The 15,191-nt window shown below is 39.5% G+C and overlaps 1 protein-coding gene across 1 annotated transcript; it reads left to right on the forward strand.

Annotated features, from left to right (window-relative positions):
* Positions 1-5,290: 5,290 nt before the first annotated feature.
* LOC134805449 (uncharacterized) lies at positions 5,291-9,859 on the forward strand. Its single transcript, XM_063778753.1, has one exon. The coding sequence runs from the start codon at positions 5,291-5,293 to the stop codon at positions 9,857-9,859; it is 4,569 nt and encodes a 1,522-aa protein (XP_063634823.1).
* The last annotated feature ends 5,332 nt before the right edge of the window (positions 9,860-15,191 follow it).

The following is a 15,191-nucleotide window of genomic DNA, read 5'->3' on the forward strand; positions in this document are numbered from 1 at the left end:
AGAGAGGCGATTGAAATTAAAAAACACCCTAAAAATTTCAATCGTGAGGACGGGTACAAATTATCGTCTACTTGGGGACCAGTGATTCAAATGTTGAAACCAGCGGATATATCTTCGGACCAGTGTACGGATACTGTGAGTGTTGCGTGTCGTGCCGTGGACAATAAACATTAAACTTTAACGGGTAGCTGCAATTTCTTTGTCTACCCCGAACATTTTTATAAACTAATTTCGGGTAGTTTAGTGGTGTTTTATTAATATCTCCGTTGACATTTGTTGGGAGTGTTGGGACGTCAGTCTTTCCGTGACCACAGCTGGTGCAACTCAGCTGAAACGTCGGAATTAAAGGTAAAAACAATGAAATTATATCGCGGTAGACCCGTTTGTGTAACTAAATATGTGTACAAAACGCGAGAGTTTAAAGTGTTATAGTTTAAAACCCGATCTTCACGATTGAAATTTTTGTATTTGTGAATTTCAATGGCTTCTCTTACCAATCTTGGTATATAGTGGTGTCAAAATGACCTTGGGACTATGTAACTCGATCCAGTGATTATTGTACCCGACTCAAGGAGACGCTGGGCAATAGCTGACTTGCGAACGTCATTGTTCTTGACCGCAGCGATGTTTCTTTAATTCTGCAGGCAATAGTGCGTTTGGTCTGCCCAATGTGCGAACTACCACAACTGCACTCAACTTTGTACACACCAGGTTTTTCCAGAGGAATAAGTAATTGAATGAGCTTAACGCAACTGCATGCTACTGAGACTCGACTGCTCGCTCGCCCGGTGGCACACACCGCGAGAGGGGCGCGGGCGGGGCGGAGAGCGGGTGTACAGGCGCTCCCCCCACTTATCTCTTGATTGATCGGATTAGCCGATTATTTAATTTAATTATTAAGAAAATCGATTTAACAAATAATTCTTAGTAGAATGGAATATTAGTTTCGTAATTAATACAATAATTTGATCATAATGGGATTGAATGTTTTATCTTCGTTGTTCTAAATATTATATGTTTAGTTGATTGAACTACCAAATCTTATGTAAATCAACAAAAACAAAATTATCAAATAAACTATTAAAATGTTCATAACTATTAACATATTTATCTGATTTAATTAATTTGTTAAGGATTGAATTAACCTACGTTACATAATTAAGCCAACAAGTTAATAATAGATGCAAAGTATACAATTGTTAGGATTAATAACATACCTACTTTATTAGTTCAATCACAGATACACTTATTGTTTTAAGTAATCAGCTTTCTTTGATTTATATAAGATCGTTATTGTTGTAATTAACTTAACGTCAACTAAGTGAAAACTGCTCTTAGTTGGTCTTCATTTTTTAGAGTGTATGGGCCAGTTGCAGGTTGCCAGTGCCAGTATTGTGGTTATGATAGTATAATTGGAACTGGCGGGGGGGAAATGACCAAACGAGATAGTCTTATGTATCTTTCAGTAGGAGTAGCAGAGAAAGCGTTATTATTGTTTGTCCTTGTCACATTCTCACATTTTTTATTCCCCACTGTGAATTTAGTATGGTTTATGGTGGGTAACAAATAACCCTACCAAATTACGTAGTTTATGTTTGGTATGTTGTCAGGAATCTTAAAACGTGTATTCAATTTTGTAACTTCGCGTATGTATGTTCTGCCCCTACGTCTATATTAAATATTAGGTCTATGCTCTCACCATTCTGTTTGAAAAGATTGAAGAGTATACCCCCAACATCGCACGAGTTTCATGACCATGTCGCATTACAGAATTACAGCATTAGCAAAATCTACTTTATCTTTTTCTAGTACTTAGAGTTTATAGTCTTTAAAATAAGCTTCATAATCGGACTAAGGTTACTGTTCTTTGTAATAAGGTTGATATTTGTATGTAGGGATTTTTCTTAAAGAGAGACGTGTGGACTGTTTGAAGATTTATTGGCGACTGATTTTGACACATACATGCATACATTAACACGATCACTCACACATGCTTAAAACGCATCCAACAGTTACAATACTTAATTCATGACGGCTGATATTTGCTTGTAATTTCATATAATTTTTTAAGAACAGTAGACCTTATTAACTCTAAATACGGTAACGTTTAATACATCAAACTCTCTATCTGTCAAATTCTACGATGAATGGCAAATAGTCATGGGAAGTTTAAAGTCACATACGACTTTCTGTTTTGGAAAGTCACGGTCAACGTCCCAACGACCGGCAACCCGCATGTAACAACTATGAAGTTGCAGGCATCTAAAGGCTATAGTAACTGTTTACCACCAGACGGGGCCGTGTGCTTGTTTGCCACCGACGTGGTATATAAGAAAAGAAAAAACTTAATGAACCTTTTTGCAGTCGGCAACGCGCATGTAACAACTCTAAAGTTGCAAGCGTCCATAGGCTACGGGGACTCCTTACCATCATGCGGGCCGTATGCTTGTTTGCCACCGACGTGGTATATAGAAAAAGAAAAACTTATTTAACCTTTTTGCAGTCGGCAACGCGCATGTAACATCTCGAAATTGCAGGCGTGCATAGGCTACGGTGACTGCTTACCACCATACGGACCGTATGCTTGTTTGCTCGTCGATATACGCGAATTTAGCCTAGATATGAGCGCCGCGCCGGCGCGCCGCCGCCGCCGACGCTGCGCTATCGGCGTGGCATCGGCGTGACCTTGTTAGATACTACTACTTTCATAATCAGATAATATATATTTTATCTAGTTTAGATCTTTAACGACGCCAGTCTGAATAGCTTATAGACATTCAAAAGGTATTTTAGGTCCATATAATTCTAAAATATCGATGGTAAATTCAAACTTTTCTGTTTGGTAACCGCGCTACTAGTGTTAGAGCAACGAAATGACTAATTTTGCCAGCTGGCTAGCTCATCCGTCATTCACCGCGAATTCAATTATTGCAAGCATGGTTTAAATGTCTTAAAAAGGTGTAAAAGGGGGTTAATTTCAGATATTAAGCGTTTTCACGCCCAAAGGCCCGGCCGTTGGCTTTGCACGGAAGGCATCGGAAACGGAATCAGGCCTCATTTTAAGCTTGGCCATTGTTCAAATTTCAAGCTTTGCTCTCTCGCAGACCAATCTTTGGCCTCGCATCGCTCGCATAGAAGTAAGCCGCTATCTGAACCTCCAGGTTTTCGGCCCTGTTTGGAGCGTAACTTTTGGCCTCGCTTTTAAAATGCTTGGTTCTTCTCCAATCTTAGCTCCACTGCAACACGGCCTTTGGCCTCGCACGAATGCACCTACAGGAGAGCCCCAGAGGTCTTTAACACTGTGGCCACGGTCTTTATCGGCCCTCGGTCTTGCTTACACTGGACCAATTCCAAGCTCTGCCCTCTTGCAGCTTGGCCTTCAGCCTCGCACAGAAGCGCGCCGTAATCGGCACTCCGCGCATTCGGCCGTCAGCCAAGCTCACACTTGGCGTTCGATTCTAAGCTGTATGCTTACCTGCAGCTCAGCCTCTGGCCTCGGATGGGAAGGCGTCGGAATCTGGTCTTCGGTGTTAGGTGGAGCTCGGCCTTGGGCCTCACTTTTTGACATAAACCGGTTTATAACACTTTAAACTCTCGCGTTTTGTACACATATTTAATTACACAAACGGGTCTACCGCGATATAATTTCATTGTTTTTACCTTTAATTCCGACGTTTCAGCTGAGTTGCACCAGCTGTGGTCACGGAAAGACTGACGTCCCAACAAATGTCAACGGAGATATTAATAAAACACCACTAAACTACCCGAAATTAGTTTATAAAAAAGTTCGGGGTAGACAAAGAAATTGCAGCTACCCGTTAAAGTTTAATGTTTATTGTCCACGGCACGACACGCAACACTCACAGTATCCGTACACTGGTCCGAAGATATATCCGCTGGTTTCAACATTTGAATCACTGGTCCCCAAGTAGACGATAATTTGTACCCGTCCTCACGATTGAAATTTTTAGGGTGTTTTTTAATTTCGTGAGAGAGGCGATTGAAATTAAAAAACACCCTAAAACCGGTTTGTTGGGTCGATATTGGTTAATAACGGAGCTTGATTTTCCTCACTTCGGCTCTTTGGACAGTCGACCAGATGTTTCCCTGATACAGTCAATCCGCTACTTTTTACTTAGCACAATAGATAAGGGCCTCGCAAAGATCTTCCGGCCAGGGCCTCGCCAAGATTAAGACCGCCTCTGATGCCGCTCGATACCGTTTATACTATATGTTGTGTTAAATTTGAACCTTATGCATGCCTGTTTAAGTATATTCCCGCCATCTCTTTCTATTTATATCTGTCCTTTAGTCGCTTAATAAACCCGTACAAGATCACACGTCTTTCTCATTTATTTAAATACAAAAATCCAAAATAGTTAAAGTGAACCTTATTACAACAAACATATGGTCGCAATCGAACCGGATCAATAAGTGCATCGGACACCGGCCGCCCGGCAACGAGAACAATAGCGAGCCGCATTCCAGAGATAAGGAGCCGCCAGATGCTAACGAATTGCACCTCAAACCTAATGAGTTTATTTGATTATTAACAAGTTTTATTGCAAAAAGGTATAACGACGTTTTATAGACTTGTACGTGAAATTGCAGTGTTTTATCGTTAACAATGACTGAAAAACAAAAACAATTACTCGCCCTGCTTGAAGATAGTGCTACAGTGCTTCGGAAAACACAAGTTAACCTAAAGAAATGCCCTAAAGAGAGATTAACCAAGGGTTACATCGAGTCTCGGATTAAAATGATTGACGAATACTGGGCTACGTTTAACAACAGCCACCAAGAGTTAGTCAAGGCTACACCTACGGAGCAAAGGGGTGTTTTGCCGTATTTTTTGAACGAAGAGTTTTTTATTTACGAAGATTTGTACAACGTACTCAGAGGAGATTTGTCGGATAAACTTTCAAGTTTAGTGCAAGAGACTTTGATGGAAACTTCTGTTGCTAACTCAAGCTATGCTATGGCAGGAACACAAAACAACTTTGTACGTTTACCGCGGATCGAGTTACCTACTTTTAGTGGAAGTTATGAAGAGTGGCCCGCGTTCAAGGATTTATTCATTTCACTCGTGCATAACAACAAGATGTTAAGTGACGTACAAAGGCTACATTATTTGAAGACAAGTGTTACTGCCGAAGCGTCGTCGTTACTGAGGCACATTCAAATTACGTCTGATAATTATTCACAAGCATGGCTGATCCTGAAAACAAGGTATGGCAACAAACGATTAATTTTGAACAATAATTTAAAGAAACTGGTTAACCAGCGTAAAATGACCACACAATCAGCTGCTCAACTGAAAGTACTCTTAGATACAACGTCAGAGTGTCTACATAACATTCAAAACCTGAATGTTTCTGTTGACTCTTGGGATCCACTTGTGATATTTTTGCTTGTTCAGAAATTGGACCCAGAGACGCATAAAGACTGGGAAGAGCATGCGTATAAGAGTGACTCTGAACCCTTACCGAAGTGGAACGATTTTAAGGAGTTTTTAGAGGCCAAGTTTCGTACGCTGGAACTACTGACGAATAATACAAAGGAAGTGAAGTCAAACAAGGAGCGAAGTACATGCCATGTTGCCACACCTACCTTTGAGAACAGGAATTGTGTAATGTGTAAAGAAAGTCATACATTATGTCACTGCAAGGAGTTTACCAAGATGGAACCTACGGAGAGAAGCGAATATGTCAAGAATAACAACTTATGTTACAACTGTCTAGTACCAGGGCATTCAGCATCAAAATGTCGAGTACCTGTGTCCTGTAGAATATGTCACCGACGTCATCACTCCCTTCTACATCAACTAAAGCAGACTGAGCCTGTGGCCCCTACGAGTCCCTCACAACCACTGGCTTCATCATTACATGTTGTAGAAGACATAGAAGAAGTGCAAGCAAACACAGTGATCGCGTTACATCTCAATACTAGACAGAAATCAGCACTACTAGCGACTGCTGTGGTGGAAGCAAGAAGCAATCAAGGTCACATCATTCCACTGCGCGCGCTAATAGACCAGGGTTCCGAAGAATCATTTATAAGCGAGAAAGCAGCTCAACTACTAAAGCTTGACCGACGACATGTAAGAGGAAGCATCACGGGCTTGGGTCCCATGAAAACAGAAATCAACCACGTCTGTGAGCTACAAATAAAATCACAGTGGGATAAAACATTTATCCTACCGGTTAAAGCTTATGTAATGTCGAAACAGCTGACCAAGAAGTTACCCAAAAAGCATATTGTTCAACAACCATGGCCTCATCTACAAGGATTACAGCTAGCGGATCCTAACTACAACAACTCGGGACCCATAGATCTCTTGCTAGGGGTCCGAGTATACGCTAGAATTCTGCAAGCAGACCTAGTCAAAGGTCCACCAGGTACACCATGCGCACAAAGAACTGACCTGGGCTGGATTCTTTTTGGAGAGAGTGATAGCACACCACAAGAAGATTCTTACCTCGTCATGCACCATCAAGTCGATATAGAAGATACACTGAAGTCTCTATGGGAAATAGATCCAGACACTAAAAGAAAATACACCAAGGAAGAACAGCTATGTGAAGAAATATATGAAAAAACAGTCACTCGAAACCAAGAAGGAAGATACATTGTGAAGCTGCCATTTAAGACTGAGAATCCTAAAGTACTTGATGGCAATACAAAAGAAATAGCTACAAAGAGATTCATGCAACTAGAAAGAAGGTTTAAGCGTTCGCCGAACCTGAAAACAGAATACATAAAAGGTATTAATGATTACCTTGAAGAAGGACATCTAGAAGAAGTACCTGAAAGGGAAAAAGAAGATAAATCAGTATACCTACCACACCACGCTGTAATTCGCGAAGACAAAGAAACCACGCGCACGCGGATCGTATTTGACGCTTCCTGCAAAGGATCAAACAACGTCTCATTAAATGATGAACTGATGATAGGCCCACAACTACAAGATGACTTAAGAAATCTTTTAATGAGATGGAGACTGAAACGAGTTTGCTTCGTGGCAGATGTCCAGAAGATGTACCGCCAAATATTGGTAACAAAAGAGGACGCAAATTACCAACGCATTCTTTGGCGACAAGACGAGTCTGAAGAGTTAAAAGAATACCGTATGCTTCGAGTCACTTTCGGTACCGCTCCAGCTCCATACTTAGCGGTCAAGACACTTCAGAAGATTGCTATCGATGAAGAAGAGAAACAACTCGATAAACAAACAAACAACCACAACGAAGTGGCAATCAAAACAATAAAAGAAGACTTTTATATGGACGATATGCTGTCAGGGGCAGCAACCGCTGAGGAAGCTATTGCAATAGCTAAAGAAGTAACACGCATTCTGAAACAAGGCGGATTTCAACTCATGAAATGGTCCTCTAATAACATGGAATTTATGAAATCTATTGATGAAGATAAAAGATCAGCGAATGCACAGATGGAACTGAACCTTGATGGAACTATAAAGGCGCTTGGAATTGTATGGAACCTTGGTGCAGATCAATTTCAATACAACTTGTCACTATCACCAATGCCAAAGACTACAACTAAACGTGGGATATTATCAGATGTACAAAAGCTATTCGATCCACTAGGCTGGATCGCGCCGAGTACTGTCATGGCGAAGATGCTAATGCAAAGGTTATGGCTTGAAAAGGTGTCGTGGGACGAATGCGTCAGCCCTGAGCTCGAAGAAGAATGGAAACAGATAAGAGATGATTTTGAAAATGTCAAAGATATAAAGATGGATAGGTGGATTGGCACAACAGACTCGGAAGAAGAAAAGATACAGATACACGGATTTAGCGACGCATCTATGCGCGCATACGCTGCCGTCGTATATATAAGAGTTGAAAGCACGAACAAAATAACAACCAAAATCATCGCTGCACGAACGAGAATAGCGCCTTTGAAAACTATCTCCCTCCCACGCTTAGAATTATGTGGCGCTTTACTCCTGTCTAAGCTAATGAAACAGATTGGACAAGCGATGAGAATACCAACAACAAACATGTTCGCATGGACCGACTCTTCGATAGTAATCGCTTGGCTTTGTGGAGAACCTAATAGATGGAAACCGTTTGTAGCCAACCGCGTCGTAGAAATCGTCGAGAACCTGAACAACAAACACTGGTACCATGTGCAATCTAAAGATAATCCTGCAGATATCGCTTCAAGAGGGATGAAGCTGACCACACTTAAGAACTGCAATCTGTGGTGGAACGGCCCGAGCTGGTTATCTGAAAAAGAAATAAATATTAGTACACAAGAAGATTTCACAACAGATGAAGAAATAAAAGTACAGAAAATTCAAACTTACCTGAATATTGAAGACCTGGAAAAACAAGAAAAGGCATTGACTACACAATTTGGAGATTTTGATAACCTAACTGAACTACTTAAAAGTATTGTCTATTGCCTCAGATTCATAAAGTACAAGACATATCCAGATGATACTGATAAGGATATTACTACAATGGAATTACAAAACGCCATGAATATTTGCATAAAAAAGGTACAGCAAGAAGAGTATCAAGAAGAAATAGAACGCTTGACATCAAATAAACAAGTAAAAAGAAAGAGCTCCCTAAGATCCCTAGCCCCATACGTAGATGAAAACAAATTCCTCAGGGTGGGCGGTCGCCTCAGATATGCAAATATAGATGAAGACAGAAAGCATCCAATCATTCTGGGAAACAAGAACTCTTTAGTGCCACTTATAATTGCTGATGCACATACAAGAACGCTTCATGGCACTTTGGCTGAAATGCTATGCTACTTACGTTCTAAGTACTGGATATTACGAGCAAAGTCCTTAGTCAAAAGACACATACAGAAATGCCTTACTTGTGCAAAACAAAATGCTACGTCGAAACCGCAATTCATGGGAGATTTACCGGAGACGAGAGTCACTCCTTCGAGACCATTCCTACACAGTGGAGTAGACTTTGCAGGGCCATACCAGATATTGACGTCCAAAGGCCGAGGAGGAAAAACTGTGAAGGCGTACATAGCTATTTTCATCTGCATGGCCGTCAAGGCAATTCATATTGAACTGGTTGGAGACCTTACCTCAGAGGCTTTCATAGCAGCATTCAAACGCTTTGTCGCTAGAAGAGGAAAATGTACTCACCTGTGGAGCGACCAGGGTAGAAACTTCGTAGGCGCTAACAAAGAACTTGTAGAAGCCTGGAATGAAGCTAAATTGAAATTTACCGGACCAATAGAGACACTTGCTATCGAAGGCACACAGTGGCACTTCATTCCAGCTTACAGCCCTAACTTTGGTGGCCTTTGGGAAGCCGGCGTCAAATCCATAAAATACCATCTAAAGAGAGTTCTGACAACAAATTTGACGTTCGAAGAGATGACGACCGTACTTTCCGAGACCGAGGCTTGCCTGAATTCCCGGCCCCTATGTCCTATCGATAACTCAGACCCTGAAAACGCTGAAATACTCACCCCAGGACATTTCTTAATAGGTGAAGCCCCTATCGTTGTTCCAGCAGCAGATTATAAAGAATGTAAAATACATACCTTGTCACGCTGGCAACTCACGCAGAAACTGTTGGCAGATTTTTGGCGTCGATGGCAAGATGAGTACCTATCCAGACTGCAACAAAGACCTAAATGGCTGAAAAAAGAAAAAGAGTTTAAAATAGGGGACATAGTACTTATCAAAACTGATAACTTACCTCCAGGCAAATGGTCACTGGGCCGCATCATGGACAAACATCCTGCTGAAGACGGTTTTACTAGAGTGTACAGTGTTAAATCTGGTAGTGCTGTAGTGAAACGATCTATATCAAAATTATGTGCGTTGCCCGTTGATACTGAAACTTTGTAATGTCAATTTGATTGAAGTTAAATTGTACTATTGTGAAGTTATGAAAAGGACGTAAGTGTCCTTTTGGTGGGCGGTATGTTGTGTTAAATTTGAACCTTATGCATGCCTGTTTAAGTATATTCCCGCCATCTCTTTCTATTTATATCTGTCCTTTAGTCGCTTAATAAACCCGTACAAGATCACACGTCTTTCTCATTTATTTAAATACAAAAATCCAAAATAGTTAAAGTGAACCTTATTACAACAAACACTATATAAAACTTTTTTCGTACCTTTATTCAATAAATGTTGCTTGCAATTGAAAAATGCACTTATTTTATAACTTTCTTACAGCAAAAACGTGTAAATTCGGTAAAATTTTGGTTTTAATTCTTTTTTCATTAATCAAAGGTGTTTCAAGGCCACGCCGCCGATTCGCCGCCGCCGCCGGCTAAATGCCTATCGGCGCTCATATCTAATTTAGCCTGACGCCTAGTCTCACTAAGATGGCATATAGTCGAGAAATTGGATGAAGTCATATTTATTCTATTCCATGACTTCTATTCTAGAATATGTTGTATCACACAAGTTCTTCAAGATTAGAATATGTTGGCAGCCCCCAAACACGCTATTTACACATTATTAAGTAGATTTGATACTTCAGACTTTCCTCAAAGCAAAACTGTATGCTTGTTTACCACCGACGTCGTACATATAAAAAAAGAAAAAACTTATTGGACCTCTTTGCAGTCAGCATCGCGCATGTAACAACTCTAAAGTTGCAGGTGTCCAAAGGCTACGGGAACTGCTTACCACTAGGCGGACTGTATGCTTATTTACCACCGACGTAGTATTTAAAAAAATATTCTGGGCCTTTTTGCGGTTGGTAAACTACAAACTCCATACATTTGATAAGAACAAGCGACAAAACCAACCGCAAATAAAAGTGCATCCGTGGTAACAATAGAATTCGCAGGCGTCCATGGGCTACGGTGACTGCTTACTGTCAGGTGGGGCCGTCTGCTTGTTTGCCACCGACGTGGTATAAAAAAAATGCCGATATATGCCTTATATTTTAAAACAAAGCTATTGAATCTAAGTTGCAGGCGTCCAAAGGCTACGGTGACTGATTACCATTAGGGGGCCACATTATTACGCAATTCCCATTCCGAATGAAAAAAGAAGTGTATAGGTTTTTAAATAGACCTTGATGCATTCCTCATGCGCAGGTGTCGTGGCCTTGACGGCGCACCTGGTCACGCTCCCCCTCCACACCCCGCATCACCCCGCGGGCCGATGCATGCACTCGGCGCATGATTCTAGGATATGACTGCATCTGGCATGAGGCGTGGGGGGAAATGACCGAACGGGTAAGTCTTATGTATCTTTCAGTAGGAGTAACAGCGAAAGCGCTATTATCGTTTGTCCTTGTCACAGATATTTTGTTTGCTTCCCCTCTCGCTCCATCACCCTCCCCCTACCCTTCACCCCGCGGCATTGACCTTGAATGCTCACGTGTCGCCATGATGGCGGACTGTGTCGCCAATATTTAATACTTAAACTTACCAAATCAAAAATTCAAACAGGTGCTACAAGTTATCTCCATCAGCTAGCTATTCAGGGCAATAAGGATATTCAATGAAATGTTCGTTTTTGTGACACATCATTTATTTCTATTCTTTAACACTGAATCATTCTACATGTAAATCACTATTGTAAGCTAGCATTAAGCACCTTATTCTACAAGTGTCAGTCAGTAGAGCTGGGTCGTGCCAAAAGCGGTTCCACAATGATTTACAAGTAGGGCTTGCAAATATTCGAAACTTTCAGGTATTCGAATATTCGACTTTTTCTGTCGACATATTCGAATATTCGAATATTATAAAAAATAAGAAAAAGAACGAGAAATCGGTTTATTATCGTTTTATTCAAAAGCTTATTTCACATATTGCTAAAACTAATGATATTTTGCAGAAATCCACTTAATTGACTAGATTTTATCATCCTACTATGAGATGCCCACATTTATAAAAACAAGTAAAACGCCAAAATAAGACGTATTCAATATTTCTAGATAAAACTTTTATTATAAATGTGCCGTTGAGTGAAATAATATAACTTTAATCATCTAAACCAAACCTAGGTATGTAAGAAATTTTTTTTAGTAGGTAATTATTTTCTGATTTAAATTAACTTGTAGTCACTCAGAGGCCTTAATTAATGGTCGGCTTAATTATATAATATTGGAATATTTAAGGGAAAAAGTTAGTTGACTACTGGATTATTTGTCAGCTAAAGGTGCATAGTTAGATTACCTAGTTGGGCACTGGGCAGGTTTGGTATGATCAAATTTGAGAATTGCGATAAGTGCGGGCAAGGTTTAGTCTTAATAAACAGAATGACCCTTTAACTTAAAACTTATGCACCGTAAAAATAACATACTTTTTGATTTCGTTTTCTTTCAAATTGAGTTAGGTTTCACTGTATTCACGAAGTCTATCGAGAGGAATACAGTAAAAATATTATTTCCTTCGTATTTGGGTACCTACCATTACTCATTCACTATAAATACCCGGAAAACACACAGAAACTGTAACTGCAGCGGATTAAATAGATTTTTTATAGTAATAAAAAATATTCGAATATTCGAAACCTGAGCGGCCGAATATTCGAATATCAAAACAGGCCGAATATTCGACAAATTCGAATATTCGAATATTCGAATTGCAAGCCCTATTTACAAGCAGACCTATCTAAATTTGTTAGTACCTAAATTATCATTTGCCATCATATATGATTTATACTAAATTTACTTATTTAAATTTTGTATGAACGCTCCTAGGATGGAAGGAAAGGGTACACCAACCTCGAAACGATGCTACCGCTAGTTCAAGCCCGTGGTCCCATCCTCCGCTGTGCCGGAGCCGATTGCAGCAGCAGGCGTCTGATCCAACACCGCGGAGCACCGCAGAAGGACTAAGCAGACGAACAAAATGCTCATGGCAAACTGTTCACCAGACACTTTAAATTAAGCTTGTTGACTATGGACAGACTTCCATAATCCTGAATAAATACCCAGTCAGCTGAAAGAAACATTTCAACATTAACAACTAGAACCATGTGGTATGCTAACCTAAGAGATATTATATGTTCTATATTTCTCACCAGCTGGAAATTCCTAGAGTGGACTCATCTCTCAGCTTTGACTCTCCCTCCTAACCACATTGTTTTGCCAGCAGACTGGAAACAAAGCGAAATGGTCAAATTCTGCAGGAACAAAGATTCAACAAGGAGTCAAACCTGAAGACAACTATGTTATCATATTCTACTTACTGTTTGTGGCAAAAATAACTACTGCATGAGCTTCCTAGCTTATGGGCGCTGCGGCTACCGCATAACCAAGACTCGGATCGATGCTACCAGAGTATGATGTACTTCGCTTCACTGTTCAATGTAAAAGATGCCCATCCAGGGCGAAAGTTAACCAGGAAATGATCTCAGGCCTAACTCTCCCTGGGATGACAACAATCAAAATAACAGTAACTATTGAAATTCATGGAATAATTTTATATGTGAGTTCAAGATACAGAAATAAATCATATTTATTTATCTAAACATATTTCAACCTTTTTAGGGTTCCGTACCCAAAGGGTAAAACGGGACCCTATTACTAAGACTTCGCTGTCCGTCCGTCCGTCCGTCCGTCTGTCACCAGGCTGTATCTCACGAACCGTGATAGCTAGACAGTTGAAATTTTCTTAGATGATGTATTTCTGTTGCCGCTATAACAACAAATACTAAAAACAGAATAAAATAAAGATTTAAATGGGGCTCCCATACAACAAACGTGATTTTTGACCAAAGTTAAGCAACGTCGGGAGTGGTCAGTACTTGGATGGGTGACCGTTTTTTTTTTGCTTTTTTTTCGTTTTTTTTTTTTGCATTATTGTACGGAACCCTTCGTGCGCGAGTCCGACTCGCACTTGCCCGGTTTTTTGTATTTATTTATTAGGTTTTTGATTTAAATTTTAATTAATATTATTCCATAAATTTAGAATTTAATTTGAAGTAGCAACACCATCAGCTTCAATTTGTTTCTTATTGGCTGGATGGCTGTCACATGTATTGTTGCTACATCAATGACTTCCTTGCCATAAAACAAAACTATACTATATTCGAGACAATCCTAAAAACGTTAAACTGAATTATCCATACAAAATGCAGTGTCACACCTTAAATGCATGATTTTTTTCTTTTTGCCCGAAATTAATATATGTATCACATAATTGTTTGCCGATCTAGGAAAAATAAAAAAATAAAAATACAACTTCGATTTTCACTGCGAAATCAGTGTTAGAAGTTGAATTGGCTAAATCATATTTATGTAAATATGTAATTTTCAGTAATAGATATATGAAATTTTTTACTACCATTAGAAAGGTACACTATTTGTGATATACCTATGATAAAGTTTTTAAATATAAAATAATTACAAACCCCGAAAACACCGTTCAAAATCACATACTAAAAATTCTAGATTTTTCCAAGCTTTCCGACTTTTTGTCTTAAAACGAATGTAATTTTTATAAATTAAAAATATTGAGTAAATTTAACCCTTAAATCATCACCCTACTACTTGACGTTTGGTATAAAGATGTGTTCAAGAACGTAAGCCTTTTTTTTATCTGTGAGCTTTCTTATGCTTTGTAGACATTTAAGGGTTAAAAACTTCTCTAAGAGATTCCAGATACCTAAGCTTACATATTATACGCATGCATCTTTTTTGAAGAATGAATGTCGATTCTACGTTTACCGAATTTCCCCAAAATATTATGCCATATGTGAGGTGAGGATAAACATTTCCATAATACGCCTTCTTTGCGACATCGGTTGAGGTTATATTGGTCAATATTGATAATGGATAACATTCGCTGGCTAGTTTTTTTTATTTTATCTATGTGATGCTTCCAGTTTAGGTTGCGGTCTATTGTGACTCCTAAGAAGTTTGTACTATTTACTTGTTCAACTTGTTTACTGTTCATAACTACATTAACACTTTTTGATACCTGTTTATAATTTAGAAATTGTACAATTTTAGTTTTTTCTAGGTTTACACTTAGATTTAAAGTCGACAACCAATCAATTACATGAGTCAAGGTATTATGTAGTTCATTGGCTATATCTGGCCCATTCTCTTCAGAGACAAAGATAGTGGCATCATCGGCAAACATAACACACAAGTGGTGAGCTATCAAGGGGAACTCATTTACATATACCAGAAACAATAGTGATCCCAGACTGCCTTAAGGTACCCCTTGTCGATTTATTTCACAATTTGACTGCACTCTTTTTA

Source organism: Cydia splendana, unplaced genomic scaffold, assembly GCF_910591565.1.
Source record: "Cydia splendana unplaced genomic scaffold, ilCydSple1.2 scaffold_114_ctg1, whole genome shotgun sequence".
In the NCBI taxonomy this organism is placed as follows: Eukaryota; Metazoa; Arthropoda; class Insecta; order Lepidoptera; family Tortricidae; genus Cydia; species Cydia splendana.

Bases quoted from the DNA above. Each gene is read 5' to 3' on its own strand.
- LOC134805449 (XM_063778753.1), top strand. From the start codon at position 5,291: ATGACCACACAATCAGCTGCTCAACTGAAAGTACTCTTAGATACAACG.